The sequence below is a fragment of the Varanus komodoensis genome, unplaced genomic scaffold (assembly GCF_004798865.1).
Source record: "Varanus komodoensis strain SLA01 unplaced genomic scaffold, ASM479886v1 scaffold3, whole genome shotgun sequence".
NCBI lineage: Eukaryota > Metazoa > Chordata > Lepidosauria > Squamata > Varanidae > Varanus > Varanus komodoensis.
In genome coordinates this window covers 15,212,813-15,235,064 of record NW_025335761.1, presented here as the reverse complement: position 1 = coordinate 15,235,064, position 22,252 = coordinate 15,212,813, and the positions used below count along the sequence as shown (strand labels likewise).

General features: G+C 40.5%; 1 protein-coding gene across 2 annotated transcripts; it reads left to right on the top strand.

The window, feature by feature from the left end:
* Positions 1–238: 238 nt before the first annotated feature.
* On the top strand, positions 239–22,046 carry LOC123026471 (serine/arginine-rich splicing factor 5-like). 2 transcript variants are annotated; one of them, XM_044436169.1, is made up of 9 exons: positions 239–354; positions 685–745; positions 1,271–1,407; positions 5,280–5,350; positions 6,709–6,801; positions 9,021–9,093; positions 14,645–14,718; positions 15,454–15,564; positions 20,631–22,046. In XM_044436169.1, the coding sequence occupies exons 3-9, from the start codon at positions 1,282–1,284 to the stop codon at positions 20,878–20,880; spliced, it is 798 nt and encodes a 265-aa protein (XP_044292104.1). In that variant the 5' UTR covers positions 239–354; positions 685–745; positions 1,271–1,281; the 3' UTR covers positions 20,881–22,046. The 2 variants fall into 2 exon arrangements, with proteins under 2 accessions (XP_044292104.1, XP_044292105.1); XM_044436170.1 differs by lacking the exon at positions 685–745 and having other exon boundaries at positions 252–354.
* The last annotated feature ends 206 nt before the right edge of the window (positions 22,047–22,252 follow it).

Genomic DNA, 22,252 nt, shown 5'->3' with positions numbered 1-22,252 from the left:
TCTGCGTTCAGGAGTAACACTCGTTCTCAAATATAACAACACTTCCCATCATGCCTTTCTTCCAATTCGATCTAGACAACCACCTCCTACTTCCCCTACTCCTACACCAGCCTTCTTATTCCCGAGGAAGGAAGTCCTCCCCTTACCTGGGCGGGGCTAGGAAGACGTTTGGGCGCGCTCAGAGCTCTGGGAGTTGTAGTCCGCAAGTTGGTTGGAAGGAAAGGACTGCGCAGCCGCAGCCGCCTTTGCTGCCGCTCCTCCTGGAGGAAGTAGCGCCGCCATTTTCTCTGGCGGACCTAAGTGAGTTGCGGCGCGCACGGGAGCAACGCGATTAGTTTCACGCCAGCAGCGCCGGTGAGTGACCGTCTCCTTTCGGGAGAGGCCCTGGGCGGAGTTAGAGGGAGTGCAAAAGCGAGGCGGTGAAGCACCAGCAGCAAGAGCGGCCAGGTTTATCCTCTGCGGCAAGCGGAGCGCAGCCAGGCGGTGAGGCCGACGCGCAGCCTTCGTTGGGCCCTGCGCGCTGTTCCTTCGTCCCTGCTTGGCTGCTCATGGGGGAGATTCGCCTCCCCTTTCCCCCATAGCTGCATCTTCTTCGGCTCCAGTCCTCTTGCCGCTAACAGTCTCGCTTCCCCCTCCCTTTCCCCTCCTGCCTCCTGCCCCCACACTGCTTTTGCCTCCCTCCAGGTTATCCAGGCCAGACCTTGCAGGCTCCGCGCTCCGCGCTTCACCCCATCCCACTGGAAAGGTAATGGAGAAGGAAATGCATTTGCTTGCGAAACATATTTGCTTAGTCTTTCTGCAAGTTTTCTACACGCTGCAGGGGGAGGGCACCTCCTGGTGGTTCTGTTATGATTTCGGATGGTCGTGAACATGAAAGGTGTCCTCGTTTTTTACTGAGCCGCCACCTCTTGCTGGAGGAGCGTGCCGGCCTTGGAGTTACAAACCAAGAGATCCGTGCCTCTTGAAAGGCTTTCCTTTCCCATTCCAGTAGAAGTTGATTCAAGGAAAAACATCTATTTAATTATTAGTTGTGACAGAATTGTTTGACTGCCTTCCTTGAGAGTTCATTGGGTGCATTCTTCATAAATGTAGACCCACTCGGTTGTTTGCTTCTGTATGATCATGCAGTTTGTTGCAAGCATAGTAGAAGAGCATCATGAATACATTCTCCTCAGCTGACTAATTTGTATTTAAGATTTCTGGACCTGGCAGGGTTTTGGTATAAATGTAATAAAAATATTAATGAGAGCAATTAACATTTGTTTTACAGCATAGACTAAAATGAGTGGTTGTCGTGTTTTTGTTGGACGTCTAAGTCCTCATGCTCGGGAACGAGATGTGGAGAAATTTTTCAAGGGATATGGCCGTATACGTGAAATTAATCTGAAAAATGGCTTTGGTTTTGTGGTAAGTGCATCTATTTTAAAAGATGTTTTCCTTTCCTCATCTAGAAGACTGTAGACAAATCAGTACATTATAATGTACAGACTGTAGGAAATAGGTTTAATGGATCAACCTTTTCCTTAACTGCCTAGCTTTTTCTATAAAATATTGACTTTTGCTGTTAGAAGCCAGAATTCTGAGGAGGGACAATTTGAAATTATATGGTAAAATGTTTCTTTTCTTCCTTCCTTTTTTTTGGTTGAGTAAACTCAGCTTTACAAATAATTATGACAGTGGATGGTTTCCGCGTTAATTTGCTCATCCGTACTCCCCTTCCACCCCAGCATGTCTCACTCCTTAGAGGAGAGATATTTGTTTTTACCTCTTCTGCTTCCACTCCCAAAAGATATTGATGAGACAAACAAGGAAATTATCATTTATACTGTACTGCTCCTCTATTATGTAACTCTAATGGCAGCAGTATCTGTTCTCTCTCTTGGACTTAAAGCTGAATACTCAGGTTGGTAAGTATCCAAAGGCTTTTTAAGTCTGGAAAATAAAGAGAAATAGGAAGTGTGGCGGCCTTCTTAATAGAGTGAAGCAACCAGTCTTGTGTGATATGATTCTTTTACTACTGGAGTTTCTTTGGTCTGTGGTTTTTTACTTTGTTTAAAGTAAAAAGCTTAAGAACATACTTTTAACCTGAAGGACTAATCAAGCTGTGTTAGATGATTGAATGTTGGTTTTTTTTTTCCATTCCCCAATCCATAATTACAGCTAGACAAAAAGAGAAGGCTAGTCTATCCAGTTGATCCATATGCTACCAAACAGTGCTCCATTTTTGATAAGGCATATGTGACTTTTCCTTCTGTCCCTGAAAGCAATCCAGCATGTACTCTTCAGAGCAAAGAAGTATCAGTCATAGCTGCTTCTTTCAGAGGAGAGTGTCAGTCTCACATGCCAGCTCCAAGGTTACATAAAATTTGAATGGAGCTTATTTGCTTCCCCTTTCTGCTACACAGTGGAAGGTTGATGCTCTCACATTTAGCTTTCAGAATTTATATAGGCTACACACAGGGAGAAACAATTATTACTTTGTTACAATTGTTAGGCATAACTCCAGAAAATAACAAAATATCACATTAACGTGTGTGTACATTTTGTTTTAGGAGGGGCTTATATAAAAACATTGCTCTACTATAAGCAGCATTTTGTTCTTGTATTGCTTTCTAATCATCTGTAAAGGCATTTTAGGAAGGATTCATATCAGTGAAGTTATGGAATATCATTAGCAGTTATAGAATAAGAGAAGAAGTCTCTCTTAGACATTTATAATTGCTTAAAGAATAGAGAGCAGACCACAGGAATAAATAGTAAATGCTCCCAATGGAGGGGTGTGAACAGTGGGGTCCCACAGGGATATATATTGGAACCAGTGCTTTTCAACTTATTCATAAACAGTCTGGAATAAAGAATGATCATTGAAGAGACCAAGCTTGCTCAAGATACCAAATTATTCAGAGTAGTCAAAAACAAAAAAGGACTGTATGGCACTTTGAAAGGATCTTTATAGAATGGAAGGATGGACTTCAGAATGGCAAATGTTATTCACTCTAGGAAAGTAGAGTGATGATACATTGACCCTGCCCCACTCCCCCCCCCCCCCCAATATCTCAGCTTCAAGTATATTTTGATGGGATCTGACCACAACATATGGCTGACCACAAAAGAGAACTTGCAGTTGTGATAGCTGATTGAAAACATCAATCAGTATGCAGGTGCTGTGAAAAAAGCAAATTCTTTGTTAGGCATAATTAAGAAAAGAATTGAAAATAAAACTACTAGTATATTGCACTTCCACAGATCTATTGCTTGACCTCACTTGGAATACCGTGTTTGTTTGCTTATGCATTTATATGCTGACCCCTCATCCTAATGGAGACTCTGTCCATGTTTGTCACTGCACTTAAATATGGCTTTTGTAGAGTTGGAACAGTGCAGAAAGGGGCAGCTAAAATGATCAGGGGGCTGGAACAACTATGAGGAAAGGTTCCAGGAGGTGAGATTGTTGAACTTGGAAAAAAGTGAGAAAAGGAAGGCATGATGGGGTGTATGAAATTATGCATAGTGCAGAGAAAGGTGGGTATGGAGTCACTGTTCTCCTTTTCATTTAATACTAGAACCAGGTGCCATCCCTAGAAGCTGATTAGTGGGGGATTCCAAACAGATAAAAGGAAGCACTTCATACAGTTCACAGTTAAAATAAGCAATTCACTTCCACAGGATGTAGTAATAGCTGCAACTTTGGATGGCTTCAAAAGGGGATTAAGCAAATACATGAATTATAGGGCTACCAGTGGCCACTTATCATGTTGACTCTGCTACCTCCAGTATGAGAGGCAGTATGCCTGTGTACGCCATTTTCTGTGAAGGGTCCTGTTGCTCTTATCCTTCTTGTGGGTTTCATATAAGCTGCAGGTTGGTCACCATGTGAACAGAATGCTGGAGAAGACGGACCCTTGGTCCAAGGTGGCATGGGTGTTTTTATGTTCTTAAAATGTGACTTGATACCTTTTAAAGCCTGTTTAGTTGAAAATTGCTACTTCCAATTCACAGCCAGAAAACTGTGTCATAAAGTTGTATTGAATCAATCCATCTACAGTCACTTCCCAGCAGACCACTATAGATGGAACAGATACTTGCTTTTCTTTCACTTCAATCAATGGAGATACTTAGGCTAAAAAAGTAGCATGTAGCAAGCAAGAACTGATACGAATAGCATGGCAGCAGCTATTACCATTGTTGGCGGTCCCTGACCTCCTGAATACTGCAACAGTATTGCAGGAAGGTGCTTCTGTCCCATGGCAAGAGAAGCAGGGTTACTTGTGGGAACATGACATGAAGAATCTGATGGGCCTTTTTTACTTAAATCTGTTTCTCCAGCATATTTATTTGCTTTGTTTGGGCAAGGAGTAGACTGTCATGGCATACAGAATGATACTGATCACTTACTACAACACTGTAGCTACTCAGTTCAGTGCAACTGGGCCAGAAAGGAATTAAAAACTTTTGCAATAAAGGGAACTGTAATAGCATGTTTTTAAACTCCAGTTTTCTGCTTAAAACGCCAAGGACCAGGCTGTGATGCTGTCATTATTTTAATGAGAGTTTTAAGTGTAGTGTGAGGAATTATATACTGGATGAAATATTGTGTACAATTGCTGTTTGTTAGTGATCGTACTCAGACTATGTTAATGAACATGTAGCTATGAAAGGTTTGGTTGCTATCTAGAATAGCCCCCAAACTTATGGAGTGTTGTAAACCATATGTGAGTGGGAAGGGAAGCTTAGACTGCAAAATACCTGCTTTGTAAGGAGCAGACCAGCATATTATGTGATTGTAGGTAGCATAAAATAGGGGCTGTTTTCTTCTGAAAGCTGATATGAATATATCATAAGTCACTTCTGGATAGTAACATTGTTCATTTAGTTTGATTTCATGACATTCATTTACTGCTGAGCACCATTCCTTTGTTCCAGGAGTTCCTAGGTCTGGTGATACCAAGTCTTTCATTGCAGATTGGTGTGGCTTCCGTGAATGTGGCCTCACCATTTGGGGAGAGTTTGTGCTCAGCAAAGCTGGGTCCTTATTGTATTTAAAACTTTTTAAAACTGTCCCTTACCAAAGTCTCGGGGCTGTTTATCAGTAAGTCTTATCCAGCCTTATCTGAGCGGCTGGTTGGATGAGCTCAGCTGGTGCTTAGGTCAAGGACTAGATGTGCCTCTAGTCTGGGACTATTGGGAGTAAAGGAATTTGGAAGAAGTTCCCTGGTGTGGAAATAATTCGCTCTTTAAAGATCTGACTGTATGACTCATTTTTTCTTTTCCTTTTCTAGGAATTTGAGGATCATAGAGATGCAGATGATGCAGTTTATGAACTGAATGGTAAAGAACTTTGCAATGAAAGGTAATGCCTATGTATGTACTTTATTGAGACAAAGGTTGTGTGTTCCATTTTGTCAAGGGAGAGAAAGAGAGAAGACATTTCATTTTACTTTTTTCCAGCTTCTGATTTTCTCTGTACTGCAGTTTGGCCTCACTTGTATTGCGGTTTGGAGAATGTAAGAAACAGTGTACTCAGGTGCAAGGGAAGTAGAGTAAGCCTTCTCTCATTGAGCTTTGTGCTGATTTGAGAACCCAAACAGCACAAAGACTTTTTCATGCTCAGTCATGAATGAGAGAATCCCACCTCTCCCTAATACATCCTACCAAAGAGAGTTTCAGAGAGAGGTGGAATCTTCCTTCACTTGTGCAGTAGTTTGGATAAGATGTACCAGGAGTTTCTTTTCCACTGTTTCTTATCTTCTCTGTTTCCTGGAACAAATGGGAAATGACCATATCTTTCCCTCAAGCCCTCAGTACATGGTAGAGGACTTGGTGGAGGGGGTTGGTCACAAGCAAAATACTGGCTTGGCTTTCTAGCTATCCTTTTTGTTCAGCCTCTTAAATATATCAATTTATTTATTTAAAACTTTTGTATGCTATCACCACATACCTTGACATCTTGGGATGGCTTACAATACATACAATTAAAAACAATAAATGATCTTTATAAATAACAAATTCAATAAAAGATTTTTTGGTGCCAGGTTAAGACCTTTTTATTCAATATTTTAATAAGTTTTAATATCAGATTTTATTATTGTATTTTATTAATTGCAGCCAGAGTGGGTCATCAATTTATTTATGCTGTTAGCTGTCCAGAGACGTTAGTAATTGGACGGCATACAAATTTTATGAACAAAAAACCCCCCCCTGAAAAAAGAACGACTATTCAGCTATAAAATATTAGTTTTTAAAATAGCGATTAAATAAAAAGGTTTTAACCTGGCACTGAAAGGAATATAAACTCTGCATCAGGTGCACCTCTCCACAGAGCGCATTCCATAATCTGGGCGCCACCGCAGAGAAGGCCCTGCTCCAGGTAGATGTTCTTTTTATCTCCTTTAAAGAGGGCTTCCGGAGCAGAGCCTCTCCCGCAGATCTTAAGGGGCATAATCTCTCATTCATGGTATCCTTTAGGATAGTTTTAAGTTGTTTATAACACGAGTGTCTAAAAACAAAGAAATTAAAAAATAGGCAAAATGAAAGATTATTTTGTCTACACTGATCTGAATATGTTAGTTTTGGAATTTATTTTGAAGTACCCCAATCACATTCTTTTGTTTATTTGCATAATCTGGAAGAAGATGCCTATTCTTTGTGCTCATTTTGAATATAAAAAGACTGAAGTACTAGATAAGTGATGTATTTTTTGTATAACAGGGTTACAATTGAACATGCAAGAGCCCGAAGAGGGGGTAGGGGCAGATACCCACAGCGGTTCAATTATTACCAGTCCTACGGGGGCGGATCTAGGTAAGAAATCTGTTCTGTTTAGTGTTACCTTGCTGTTGGAATATGCTATATTAGAATACATGTCAGAATATTGCATGCAGTCAGGACTGCTAACTATTTCCTATTCCTAAATAACTGCATGGGGTTTTTGAGGTGTTTATACAACCAGTCAGCTGGGATTTTTATAGCCCTCCCTAAATGTTTAATTTTGGGTAGGGTAGCTCCATGCTTGGATAATTGCAGAGAATCTTGTCCTAACAGTTAGTTCATTGAAGACACTGAGCTTCAATTAACATTTTTAAAGCAGAGAAAGAAGTTTGCTGGTGAAGTCATTAATTACCAACGTATAACAGGCTGAAGGGTTTTATTGGTAGCACTTGACACCTTTTTATGCCCATTAATACTGATTGTGAAGCACAAGTTGTATCCATTCTCATGTCAGCAGCCAAATTTTCTCATTGCTTGATTTAGTAGAGGATAAACTTCAGGCTTTGGTCCTGTGCAAACCTTCTAGGTAGCTTGGTGTCCTCCAGCTGTCTTGGATTACAGCTTCCATAATTCAGCATGGTCATTCTGGCTTGGGATGGTAGGCCAAAACAGTTACAAGGCACCAGGTTTCCTCTCCCTGATTTTCTGGGCTTTATATGAATGGCCTGTCAAACTGGCTTCAATTTTGGTGGGAGAACAGTGGATTAGAGAAGAGTGCTAGTTTTCAACAGTAACCCAAATTTAGCAGAATCTACAATAAAGCTATCTGAGGGTATCTTTGGAAGGATATACTTTTGAAAGGGTAATATGCAGTAGCACTGCTGCAGCTCTGCTTATTCCATGGCAGCTTGCACTTCTTAAAGCAACGCTGTGAATGAGTAGAGATGCTTGTTTCTGGAATGGGACGCTTCAGCAGAGCCCCCTTTTGCAAGCTCTGATGGTGTCCATTCTGGAAGCAAACATTTCCATGGCTTTGGCTTGCCTCAGCAACTGCTAGTTTCCTATTACATCAGTGTTGGGTCTTGCTAATCCATGGATGGGATTGGATACGGCCCAAAGTATTTCTTTTGCTTAAATGTCTATTTCTCTACCACAAGCTGCTGTTTGTAGTAATCAGTACATTATATTATTTAGACACTTGTAATGAATATATGACAATGTTGCTTAGAAATAGTGTTTCTGCATTTCATTCAGAGGCAGCCTTCTTACCATCCTCATGTTAAAAGAACAATGGGAACAAATTTGCATATTGAAGCATGCTGTTGAGATTCTCTTTTTTTTAGTGCAGTGATGTTGCTGCAGTAAGAATGATCCAAGGTCCAGGCTAAAAGTGAACTTTTAAAGTAGGATATGTGACTGACGTTCATGGGCATCTGGCATGGTAGTCACGTTCATGACATCAGGCACATGGTGCCAGACAAGAAGAGACTGCTATTTCCAGTAGTGAAAAGTGGGACTCGGCCTGCCAGTTGGGGGATTCTGGAACTTCTGTTTAAATGCTCTGAAGATCTGGATATTCTGAAAATGTGGGGCATTTAGAGGTATGCAAATGAAATGGAGTTGCCTCTGTTTCAGTGTCCTAAAGGAGCATATGTTGATTGTCACATTTTACGTGTTATGAAAGAGCCACCATTTGAAGTGGATTTTGGCACCTAGCTTGAAGAAACCTATGTACAGTTCACAGTTGTTTATACTATCACTTTATATCATACATGGCTTTAATGACAGTAAATAAGACAGATCTTGTAGGTAGCACAAATGTCTTAATACAAAATGAGCTAGACAGTGCTTCAGTTCACTACACCCTATTGAAGTACCATACTACTTCAGTAAGCTTGTACTCTCCATGGTCATACCCTCATAGGGCTGATTCACACATGCATGTTCATCACTTGATGTGAGTCTGCTAAGTATATGAACTCCATTGGAAAATAATGTTAGATGGTACCTTCATTTATGGAAGTTTTGTGTGACATGGAGGTCATCAGCTGATGAACACATCTGTGTAAACTGGCCTGTAGTTTTTGAGCCCATAGCTTGTCATTTGTATGTATATTCAATTTGCCTTTTTACTGTAAACAGCAAACAACTTGCCTGACATCTTTGTCTTCAATTAAATAGAGAGCAGCTAAATTTCTATGAAGATGTGCTGACTTGCTGAGTTCATGAAACAGTCTATCAGAGCAGAATGCAGTTGATTTTTCTGTAGTAGGTATAAATGTACAATAATCGGAAAACATTTTTTCTTGTAGCCAGTATGGTCCACCCCTTCGTACCGAACACAGACTTATAGTTGAAAATCTTTCTTCTCGTGTTAGCTGGCAGGTGAGTTGCACTTGATGTTAAATAAGATTTGCTTACTCAAAGCATGTTTTGTTTCCTGAAGAAAGTAGCATACAATTTTAAGATTACAGTTAAAGCAAGTTAGAACATAGTTATTAAAACAAAGACTTAGTTTTTTAATTCACATAGCAATGAATAAATGTTTAAGCACATTTTAATATTCAGCAGCTGATTAGTGTTTCTTGGACAACTATAATCTTCATCTAATAAGAGTGGTGAAAAACCAGTTTTAAAAGCCTAACCATTTAATTAAAAGGTCTGCAATTTGTTTCCAGTTTGTATCTGGCTTCAAGAGAATGAACGGAATGGTTAAAGCTTGTATTTCTTATGCAAGGAATTTAATACCTTATGTATCTAAATTCTGAAACAGAATTATGACATATTGAGTAACTGTTGTTCTTAGTCGCGAAGTCGTGTCCAACCCATCGCGACCCCATGGACAACATTCCTCCAGGCCTTCCTGTCCTCCACCATCCCCCAGAGTCCACTAATGTATATTTTAATTTTGAACTTGTGCACAAATTAGGCATATATATATATATATTAGCATGGAAACTATGCTTTTCTTTCACTGTATGGGATAATAAAAACATAAGCCTGAAAGCTCATGCCACAGACTTGTTTGCCTTTTTGATGCCGTCAAGGTCATTGCCTGTTAAGCTGATGGGATTGCTGTGGACCCCAGCAGTGCTTTAAAGTATTTGTAAACTTTTCCTTTTAGTTGCTGTCTTTAATATAGATCAGTTTCCTTTCTCATCCAGTGAAGCTAGTTAAGGCCTTGAATGCTAAGAGTTGAGTCCAGATTAGACTTAAGCAACAGGGATGGAAGAGAATAGTCCTTAGCTCCTTGTTTAGTGTTACATTTTTAGAAGTTTCATGGACTGATGGGAGGATGTTGGGAAGACCTTGTTGCACACACCTAAATATTGACCCAGTCATGAATCTGAAACAAAAACAGAGGTTTCATTGAGTCAGTAATGTTAAAATGTATGGGTTACATAGAAGGCTTAATCAAGTAGCCTATTTGTCATGTCTAACAGAACTGATAACAAAATTCTGGTAGTCTTTGTTTTTATAATAATATACCCATGTAATACTTTGCACAAAGGAGGAGACTGAAAAAGAAGCTGAATTCAGTTTTATATTCAAGTCATAATAGACATATTGACACATTATTGCAGCTAAGTACTTTACCAACATTTTCTGTGTGTAATGGCCCCTTCCAACTCTACTATACTATGATTCTGTGATGCACATTGAAGGCTAAGTCTCTAGAAAACAAAAATTTAGAAATCTTTTCGGCATTCCTGAGTTCTTTGTAACCCTAGCCTTTAATAACATTCATGTCCTATTGTGTTTAAATGATCATCCATTCTAACCTTCATTTTGATCAGTACCATCATGACATGATTATCAGTTGTCATTTTTGCCTAACCTCAATTTTATTTTAATTGCTGTCAGTTTCAACATGGGAAATGCCCTGTTAATAACTATGCTATAAGCATATGTTCTACTGGCAGGATTCTCCCTGGCACCTGAAGAGAGGAGGAAAGAGTAGGAACAGGTTGGGAAAAATTCATGAATAAGTGAATTGTCTAAAGAGTAACTACATGAACCTGCCTAACATGATAATAAACAATTTTGGTTGAACCTACAGACAGGCCATACTATTATGGTGAGGAAAATGTTAAAAAACAAAAAACAAGCCTTCATTGGCTGGCATGGTGACCCTTGAAAGGGAATATGATCACCTTGCCCTGGGCTGAGAAGCTCATATGAGGGACAAAGGGAAGCTTGGCAGATGTATTTCCAGAATTCTGCTATATGTGAAAATACAAACATTGTCAATCCATTTTAGAACAAAATACATGCATTTAATATAATAATACTACTGGGCCTCTCCAGGATTAACAAATTTAATTGCTGCCTTTAAGAAATTGCTCAAAGTAGCATGCATATCAATATACAATTTAAGAGGAATTGGGTGCCAGTTTTTTCAGCCACATGACTATCCTCCTTCCTTTTAGGGACTTTTCTACATGGGACTTTTCTACAGAGGTTATATTCAGTGTTACTGTTTCCTCTTTGCATTTTAGAAAAACATGACATTAAATAGCTAGAAAAATGCATTTGCCTTGGTTTACAAAGCACAGGCACAGGATATGTATGACCCTGCCAGAATGGCTTAAAAACTTACAGATTGCAACTGATCAGAGTTAGAACTATGAAGAAGATGGAGTAAACGACCTGCAGTCCAGATAATGTAACATTCACTTACAACCAGGTGGGCTGGCCTTTGGTAAGAATGTGTCCTGGGAAAGAGGAGTCCAGTTGTTTAAGAACAGAAGAATATAACTGAATCACATCTAGGGATAACCTAGACTAATACCTGGTATACAAAGTTATGCTGCTGCTTCATATGGAGGTTCCATTTAGTTACTAGTGTTATTCTTCCATTAATATTGTGCTAGCCAGGTTAATTATATTCTGCCTTTCACTGTTCTGACAATTCAGTCAGATCTGTATCCCACAATCTTCCCAATACAATTTCAGGATTTTGTGTTCTTGCATGGAAATTTTCTCTGGGCATTGTAAGCTTTTCCGAACTCTGCAGAAGTGTATTTTTAAAAAGATGGAACCATTTGCTAGGTTGCTTGATCCAGCAGCTTGTTGCATTCAACAGTGTGGTTCTGTGCCTAATCTATTGCTTTTGCATGGTGAATCCAGCCTTAGAGCAACTTCTTTTAATTATAAGGAACATAAAAATAACGATAACCTCAGAGTGTTTTTAGTAGCAAAATAAATAGCTTCTGTTCAAATCTGTTTTGATGCCATGATACAAACTACTGGCTGTTATATGGAAAAGTCATCTATGCTCTTGATATAAGCGAGATTACCATTTGTATGAGAAACACTAAATAATTGCACATATTACTTTATCTTATTTAGTGCTTAGAATTGGTATTATGCTTGGAATAAGGTGATGATGGTTTTACTCTCAGGAGAGCTTTACAAATATTAATGCCTGCCTTATGCTGTCAGAAATGTTTGTCACACTTTATCCATACCCATTTTACTTCAAGTAGCGCATAAACACATAAAGTATGCCCAACTTAGTCATTTCCATGTGTTTTGAAACAGAAGAATCTTAGCAGAAACCACAGAAGTTTCTGATGCATCATTTCCCATTTCATATAAGTAAATATAGCATCTGTTCAAGCCTTTGTCTCTTGGTACATATCTTGATTGAATGAAATAAATGACCATAATTTGAAATCATAAGACTTAAACCCATCATTTTAGTTTAAGGCTGAGCATACACAACTAGCTGCAAGATCATAGCCCTGGGGTACAATTTGGAAAATAGGCCAACAGTTTTCAAACCCCCTTGGAATCAGTTTGTGATTATTTCATTTATTTTAGCAATATATACATGAATAAAATTAGCTGCTCATGTGACGTGAGTTGCGTTTATTCCAGAGAAGTCACTAGCCCTTTTAGCTTATCAGAAAGAGTGAGAGCCAGCCTGCATCTGAGAGAGGAACAGCACAGATGACTGAGGCAAGGCTGTAGTTAAGCTTTTAAATTCTCTGGATTGTACCCTAGTGTGCCAAACCCACTAATCAGCATCTCATGATTTTAGTGTATATTAAACAAGCTTAAAAATGAGAGAACATATATCTGCCTTTTAAAGCTAGTACATTCTGGTATTTAAAGTTGTCTGAATTACCTATCAATATGCCTTTTAAGATCCAGAACACTAGTACTACATATTTATTACAGATTAATTTTCTCCTACCCATTGCAAGTTCTCCATACACCTAGAATTAGACAGCCAGAAATGTTGCTTTTTTTCCGAATGGGGGTTGATACACAGAGATTTCAACTTTCTATGATTCTTCTGAGTTCTGATGAAAAAAAAAATAGCTGTGAACTTTTGCTCACATTTTCCCTCTTGATATGCATAATGTTTAACATTTAACTTAGAATGTAAAGCAAATACATTGCCATAATTTTAAACTGGATATGTGTCCTTGTATGCCCATTTTCTTGTATTATCAGAGCTAAAATTGCTAAATTATACTTGATAAACATTTTTTCTTGGTTTGTCTCTTACGTACTGTGCATAAAATCAATTTGAAATATTTCTAACATTGTTTTGTATTATGTTGTAAGCGTTGTATTGGGAAGATTCAGTCCTATAGATGCTAAGTACTTAAGTCTTGATTGTGATTAGAAACTTCATTTCCAGTAGGTCTTATAAATTTATGCATGCTCATGCGCGCACGCATACACACACACGTCTTGCAGAATTGGAACTAGAGTGCTCAGTATGTTGTAGAACTGAATCCTTCCATGAAGAAATGTCTGCTCTTAAGCTTGATTCATGTTAGGGTAGAGGTTCACATAGTCAAGACTGTATTTGATTCACATGCTAGTTTATAGAAACTAAACTAGGCACTAAATAAATTGAGGCATCCTGTAGTCTGTAGTTCAGTTTTAGGCTTTTTGTTTGTATTTTTTCACAAATATATCTCTAACCAAGTTCATTTTAAACCTCTTTTAACAGCCTTGCTTTGGGTTAGCCCTCGTTTCTCTTGTGTGGAGGAGAAAGAACCCAAGAGTTTGGGGTTCCTAGTGGCTGAATTTCTAGGGCTTGGCCTGTTCTGAGTTGTCCCTTTGGTACCCATGAAACCTATCTTGGCGATGTAGATCTTGGTTGGCCCACAGCTCGATTGGCTAGCACAGGTCAACCTCAGGTTCTAGAGCTGCTTCCGGAGACTGTGTCCAGTGCTTTCAGGGTCTCTGGTATACCCCTCTGAAGCACATTGCTATGATCCATTCCTCTGCCCCTCCCATGTAAAGGGAGTTCCTCTTGGTCTGCTAGGCAATTATTGGACAAGCGACTGTTTGCTTAAGGTACCTGCTTATGTCATCTGACCACTTGTGGTATGTTGTGGTAAGTAGCCTGTGGCTATAAAATGTCAGCTATTATTTTGGGCACTTTGTAAAGGCTAAGGCATAATTCATAGACAGCTTCTTTTAAAGCATATTTAACACTTAAGTTGTATAGTGTTGCAACATAGTCTCAATTACATTAAATGCAAGTCTCTGTTAAAATAACACTGAGGTTGTGCCACAGACTTACAGAAGCCAGAAAAGTGCTTGCTACTGCCTTTTGATAGCTTGTGGCAGAATCTTAGCATTAACTTAATAAAGACATTTGTGTTTATGTAGAAAACAGAAAGAATGTTTGCAGGCAAACTTTTAATATGCGAGTGAACTGGGACCAGTTTTGATCAAATGCTTGCATTTAATAGTACCGTTATGTGTGATAGTTAAAATATATGTGGAAAGCCATTAAGTGATGTTATTTCCATATCTAATCTTTGTAGTTAGATTAATTTTGCTCATTCTAGTTGTAATATATGGGATTTTATTATAATTTTAGCTATAACAAGGAGGCATATTTAACACAATATGTTGAGTTCTAGCTTCATTTTCTAAGCTGAACTGTTAACTTTTACTGCAGGATTTGAAAGATTTCATGAGAAAGGCTGGAGAAGTGACCTTTGTAGATGCTCATAGAAACAATCCAAATGAAGGGTAAGACCAGCTTTTGTATCTAGTGCAGTGAAAGACCTAAATCCAAATAGCTATGCTTAGATAAATTGTGGGGGGAGCTTTAAATAGACATTTAATGCTTTAAAAAAATCAACAGTCCTTTCAAATTCAGTAATTTGTCATATGGCATAGAGGCATTCTGTTCAAAATCAGAATTCCTAAGTCCCTTTATGTTCAAAGAACTATTTGCATTGTACTTTGGTCCCCAGCCATTGAGTTCATGTTTTCATTCCAAGCATATTTAGCTGCAGATATCATGATAAAGTTGCAGCCTGTTGTTACATAATACACAGAATGAGCAGAAGGAAAATTGTCTACTCCTGTGCACCTCTTTCTCCAGATAGATTCCCTAGTTGACCATGCCAAATGTTTTTGGCTATAAATAGAAGAGTGAACATGTGGAAGTTTTACAGAAGGAACAAGGAACATGTTTTTTGTGCTCTGAAAGGTTAAATTACCTCTGGGATTTGAGAATGTGGCATCAGTATTTATTAATGTATTTCTTGCATTGCTGTGATGAAGCTTCCTGGCTGAGTGGGAACTACAATCTGAATCTCCCAGGTCCACAGTCTTCTCTTAACTGCTTCACTCCAGGAGAGTAGGATCATTGTTAATCCAAATAGGGTTGGATTATAAACTATAATTTATAAAAGTGTAGTCAACCTAAAATGTTTCTTTCCTGTTATGTCATCAATTTATATGGCAATTTTACTACAGTGTTGTGGAGTTTGCATCATCCAGTGACATGAAGAGTGCATTAGACAAGTTGGATGGCAGTGAGTTGAATGGGCGCAGAATTAAACTAATTGAAGATCGCAAAAGGCGTAGGTATGTTGCCATGTAAAACTTCTGACAGACAGTAAAAAGGGATCACTGGAAAAACAGTCCTCCTTTTTGGATATTCAGGATATATTGCAACCTCAGATCTTCTGAACAGATCAACAGTATAATAGATCTGTCTGTTTCTGAATAATTATGATTAAAAGCTTGCTTGCTTGCTTATTTATTTAAAACTTTTTAGGCTGTCCCTTCCTGAAGTCTCAGTTTAACAGTAAGACAAAAAATAAAACACAGCATCCTAATCGATTTCTGACAATAAAACCCATATTAAAATAACAAAATATTGGGAAAATAAAAAGGTTTTAGTCTGGTGCTGAAAAGAAAGTGACAGTGCCAGGCAAACCTCTTTGGGGAGTGTATTCCACAACTGGGGTGCCACCATAGAGAAGGCCTTTCTTTGGGTAACCACCCTCCTAATCTCCTTCAAGGCAGGATCCTGAAGAAGGGCCTCTGACCCAGATCTTAAGAGACAGGCAGGCACATATGGAAGGAGGTGCGCCTTCAGGTAACCAGGTCCTAAGCCATTTAGGGCTTTATAGGTCATCACCAGCACCTTAAATTGGGTGTGGACTTCAACTGGTAGCCAGTGTAGGTGGTAAAGGACCAGCATTATAGGTTCACACCTGTCAGTCCCTGTTAACCTGGCAGCAATATTCAGAACCCATTGAAGTATTCGGACCATCTTCAAGGGCATCCCCACATAGAACATATTACAGTACTCCATTTGGAAAGTTACCAGTGCATGGGTCACAGTAGCCAGGCACTGCTCATCCAGATAGGCAGTTGATAAATCAGCTGAAGCTGAAGGAAAGTGCTCCTTGCCACAGCCATCACCTGGGATTCCAGGAACAGCTCCAAATTGAGGAGTACTCCCAAACTGTGCACCCTGTCCTTTAGGGGGATTACAACCCCATCCAGAACAGGGTTGGAATCACCTACCTGAGAGGGTGAACTGCCTACCAGCAGGACCTCTGCCTTGTCTGGATTAAGTCTCAGTTTATTGGACCTCATCCAGTCCGTCACCCTGGCCAGGCACCAGTTCAGGACATCCACTGCCTTACCTGAATTAGATGTAAAAGTGCAGTAGAGCTGAGTGTCATCAGTGTACTCTCCCAGTGTACTGTCCCAGTGGTTTTAAAGAGCATGGGGGATAAAATGGAACCCTGCAGATCTCCATGGCAAAGCTTCCATGGTGCAGAGCCACAATCCCCCAGCACCACCTTCTGGAATTGATCAGCCAAGTAGGAGTGGAACCACTGCAAAGCAGTGCCTTCAACCCCCAACCCAGCCATCCTGTCCAGAAGGATACCATGGTCGATGGTATTGAAAACTGTTAAGAGGTGCAGGAGAACCAACAGGGACGCACTCCTCCTGTCCCTGCACAGGTCACATCATACAGGCTGATCAAGGCAGTTTCCATCCCATAAGCAGGCCTGAAACTAGACTGAAATGGCTCCAGATGGCTGGGCAACTCCAAGCTCTCTTGGAGGAAACTGACCACCATCCACTTGAGCGCCTTGCCCAAGAACAGGATGTTAGCCACCAGTCTGTAATTGGTGGCTATCTCTGGGGCCAGGTTCACCCTCTTCAGGATGGGCCTGATAACCATCTTCTCAGAGAGGCGTCAACTACCTCCTGGACCCAAGTATATATCCCATCCTTGGCTTTGATGAGTAGCCATGAAGGGCAAGGGTCAAGTAAACAAGTGGTAGGGCGGAGAAGTCCAAGCATCTTGTCCACATCCTCAGGCTGCAACAACTGAAACTCATCCAACAAAGATAGACCAGATGGTGCTCTGGACACCTCCCATTCAGGTACAACATCAACCGTGGAGTCCAGCTCATGACGAATCTGAGCAATTTTATCCTTAAAGTGTTGGGCAAAGTCACAGCAAGCCACCGATGGTGTGATCGGGTAATTTTTTGGCCCAGAATGTAACAGGCCCCTCACCACCTGGAAAAGCTTAGCTGGACAGCACTGTGAGGATGCAATGGAAGTGGAGAACAATTCCTTCACCACCCTCACCGCCACAGTATAGGCTCAGTAATGATCCCTCAGTTGTGTTCGGTCAGATTCAGTATGATATTTCCTCCACCTATGCTCTTAATCGTCTTCCAGCCTGCTTCACTGCCCACAACTTGGGTGTATACCAAGGCACCACACAGGATCTGCTTGGTGGGAGTGGATGCTTAGGAGCAATCATGTCAGTCGCCTGGGTCAGTTCTCCATTCCACAGATCAACCAGGGTACCAACAGGAGCACCAGTCTTATCAACTGGAAATTCCCCCAATGCCCTCCGGAATCCATCAGGATCCATAAGACTTTGGGGGGTGTACCATTTTAATAGGGTCAGCACCCTTTCAGAGGGGAAAGCTGGCCTCAAGTTTAAACCTCACAAGAAAGTGATCTGACCACGACAAAGAGATTAACATCAAATCCTTCACTTCCAGATCACCATCTTCCTGCCCCATCAAAAAGACCAGGTTCGAATTGTGGCCTCGTTTGTGTGTTGGGCCAGTGGCATGTTGAGACAGCCCCATGGTTGTCATGGTGGCCATGAAGTCTTGAGCTGCCCTGGTCAGAACAGTCTCGGCATGGAGATTGAAGTCCCCCAGGACACCCCCCCCCACAACATCCTGGGGGGTCCTCAACACCAGGTCCAAAATGATCTCTGTCAGTTCAGACAGGGTCTTTTGGGTAGAAGGGTGCACAATATGCCAACGAAATCCCCAATCTGTCTTGGATCACCCAACATCAAGTGTATACACTGAAGACCTGGCCTCAAAGGGACAGGAAGCTCCGTGAAGGAGATTGTATCTCTGTGAATTAGGGTGACGCCCCCTCCCCTTCCCTCAAGGCAAGGTTGGGGTTGTATCAGATAGCCAGGTGGGCACGGCTGGGTGAGTGCCATGACCCCTGCTTCCCCTGACTAGGTCTCTGTAATATATACCAGGTCGGCCCCCTCATCCTCGATTAAATCATGGATGAAGGACGATGTGTTTTGGACTGACCTGGCGTTCAACAGCAGCAGCACCAAGCCTGAGGGTCAGTTGATGTCACTGCCTGGGGGAAGAACCAGAAGAGGGGACAGATACTAACCTGCCCCCCTTCTTCTGCAACAACCTGTTAAAGCCCCAGTGCCATACCTTCCCGGGCACCCCATCGCTCCCCAGGAACTCCCATACCAAGTTAAAATACTAGGAAATAGGAAGCTGTGTATTAAACAGGAGCCCCAATGCAAAAAATGCCTCTGACTCCACTTAGAGAGAGAAAAGAGTCCCACCAATAAATACACAAAACAACTGCCCTGGCCAGCCTTCCCCCCATCCCAAACTACCATAATCCCTGGCCCAACCCAACCCAACCCTGAATGGCTCCAAATGGCTTCATACCCTTTGGCCGCCCTCCTTCAGTCACTGGCCCAAGGCCCCAAGATAAGGGACTCTGGTGCCACCCCACCCACCATCCCTCACCCCCCCCCCCCAGTGGTGAGTGCACAGGTAGAAAGTGAAGGCGGAAGCTGCTGCAGCAGGGGGAGGAGCAGGGCTCAGTCCTTCATCACTCAGTGGCGGCAGCATCCCTGAGACTTTCTGCGGTGTGGCCCAGTGTTGAGCAGGGGGGTGGTGAAAAGCTTCTGCATATCATATGCTTAAGTACATCTAGACTTTCCTGGATTTTGTAATTAATTTGGCCAATAATTATCACCAGCTGTTGGTTCCTGCCCTACCATGGTCTGCTTCATATTAGCAGCTGACAAAGGCATTCTGCCCACACACTCTAGAAAGGAATAGTGTCAAACATTTATTATTTCATGATAATTTTGGCAACTCATTTTGTTACTTCCATTTCATTACATTCTTATTTAAATTGCCTGTGCAGGAAAGGATGAATGGTTTCTTTTGCTCATGCTGAGCTTCTTGCAGGAAGCATCAGCAAAAATGAAATGGGACCCTTTGGATAGATGTGTAGGAGAGGTACATAAAACACTTGCCAGAGAGGGAAGAGGCAGTTGCCAGTGCTTTATGGAATCCTGTTGAAAACAGTTTACATGACCCCATATGTTCTGCCTGATGCTGATGGAAACCTTAATATTATAGAGCATGCTGGTACTGCTAGTATACTGCAGCTGTTAAAAATGTTTGCAAACTCTTTTGCTGTTTCAGAGATCACTATAGCATGCATTTTAAATGGTATAGGAATGCTTCACTTAGATAGACACATGCTGACTGCTTCATGAAAGGATGGTCAAATAGAAAGTGAGACCATCTAATTAGTAGCTGAAGAGAGAGACTGTGCAGGCAGCAGAAGAAAGAATAGTTTGCTCAAAGTACAGGTTTGTACTCCTGTGTGATATAATATACTGCAGGAGCTCAGGCTAGGTAGCTAAATAGCTAATGCCAGCATAAGGCATATGTTACAGAAGGCCCAGATTTGAAATACCATTTGCTACAGTTAGTATTTGTAATCCAAGATACAAATGGTTGTGAAGGCAATTTCCGTCCATCCTGCCAGGCTTTTGAATAACCCTTCCCAGTGTCTGTGCTCTGTATACTGTTATACAGCTCTCACCAAAAGCTCATGCAAACTTCAAGAATCTCTGATTAAATTATGAAAAGTGATGGGTCAGTAGGGAAACCAGGATGCGCTTGTGTATATACACACCACATCAATCTGTAGCTCATGTTTTGAAATGGACCAGAAAAGAGAAGCCTAAGATTGCAAACTAATGATTCTATATGTTTGTTCCAATTTCGTGTTGGCTCCAAAGTTTGGCACACTGCAAAGCAGTAAGTACAGCAAAGCAGAGGTAGGGAGCCAGAGAGAGAACTTTGTTTTCAAGATTTCCTATAGATATATTAGAAAGTACTAGAAAAAGCTAAGCTAAAATAATCAGTTCAGACACTAACACTGCCTATTTCAAGAGAATATAGGATCTTGATAGCCTTCACAGTAGAAATATGCAAGATGGGATGCAAGCAAAATATGAATGCTAGATATGGATTGTCATATATTGGGCTTTGTGATGTTTAGCTGAATTGTTCAATACTTACTAGGAGCAGATCCCGTTCACGGAGTTATTCGAGGTCTCGTAGCAAGTCTAGATCTGCAAGATCTTCCAAGTCAAGCAGCAGGTCTCGTTCTCGAAGCCGTACACCTGAAAAGAGGAGCTCTCGAAGTCGCACACCTGAAAGGAAAGGCTCTGAGAAAAACCACCACCCTGGCACACATAATTCCTCTCCATCTCCCCCTCCACCCAAGAAGAGGTCTCGTTCTAGGTCAAGCTCTGCTGAAAGCCGCAGTTAAGATATTTTGAGACATGTATAAATATTTCATTTCTAAGTCAAATTTTCTACAAGCTTGAACAAATTGAAAGTAAGGAGGGAGGAAGAAAATTCATCAGGTGAGCATAGATCACTGAAGAGTGGATGTAAACTTCCCTCATTCCACCCTTAATAGAGTTAGGTAAATTGTAACCAACAATAAAACAATTTTCAATTGGCAAATTATAATTACCCAGATGTACTGTTTACTGGAGCCTTGCTGACGAAACAGGCACTCTTGTTGGAGTTTTGTCTTTGCTGCTGAATATGGTGAACTTAAGGCATGGACTCTGGTACTACTTTCCAGGGTCCTTTTACTGCACTTCTTGTTTGCACATAGATTATCTGCTGTGTAGCATTGAGAAAACCAACATGGCTGAGTTCAGCTAGTTATTTTACTACAGTTTTGAGAAGCTCCATATTGCATTCCCCATACACAGCCATTCTTTAGTGTTTCACAGGAGAGTCTCTCAATTGTGAATTAATAGTTTTGCTTATTCTAAATGAATAGTACATGAAAATATAACAAACAGGGAAGAGGTTTAATTTGTTATCTTGTTAAACAAATTCTGTATGCTGGTTGACAATAAGCTCTTGCTGTATAGCACGTATCTTTGAGTTCCATCTGGGTACAAAATTTGTTGTAATTTAGTACCTGTTATGAATGACTCAGTCAGAAGGAAGACTTCAATTTAGATTAGGACAATATTTATTCTCTTTTCTAAGAAGGCCTCATTTTACAGCGGACACCCTTTAAAAATTAAAAACACCACTTTTACTGAACTTTCAAGTTTTTACTATCGTAATGAGTACATTATTCTGTGTGGCTACCAAAGTGACACACTAAATAAGGGGTGTAGATGGAATTTGATCTGTGGATTCAAATTCAGTAGGGAAGGGTTATTTTCGAATTTTGAGTAAAAGCTTAATGTGATGCAAATTTATTAATACTGAAGTGGGCATTTCCTTAATTTAGTTTTTGTTAGTAGATAGTACTTGGTTAATCCTTAGTGTTGTGATCACTAAGCTATCTGCCTTCCACATACCCTAAAATGAAGAAATCTGGTTGAAATACTTGTAATTGAATCTAAAATGTTTAAATGTATTGATGTGATACAGTAAATATAATAAATGTTTCTCCCTTGCTTACTGCAGCTTCAGCAGTCTTTCTGTGTTGCTCATTAAAACTAAGTTTGCAGTTTTTTCTTCATTAGGAACAATTTTTATTTGCAATAAAATTGATACATAATTAAAACTTATTTTGTTAGTCATTGTCCAAATACATCACAAACAGGGGAGTTACTTTTCTCCAGTGGTTTTGTGTAAGTCCAACACTTTAGACTGAGAAATGGTGA

Bases quoted from the DNA above. Each gene is read 5' to 3' on its own strand.
- LOC123026471 (XM_044436169.1), top strand. From the start codon at position 1,282: ATGAGTGGTTGTCGTGTTTTTGTTGGACGTCTAAGTCCTCATGCTCGG. The intron at 5,351-6,708 runs GTAATGCCTATG...TTTGTATAACAG, and splicing joins AAAGAACTTTGCAATGAAAG to GGTTACAATTGAACATGCAA. The intron at 6,802-9,020 runs GTAAGAAATCTG...TTTTTCTTGTAG, and splicing joins TCCTACGGGGGCGGATCTAG to CCAGTATGGTCCACCCCTTC.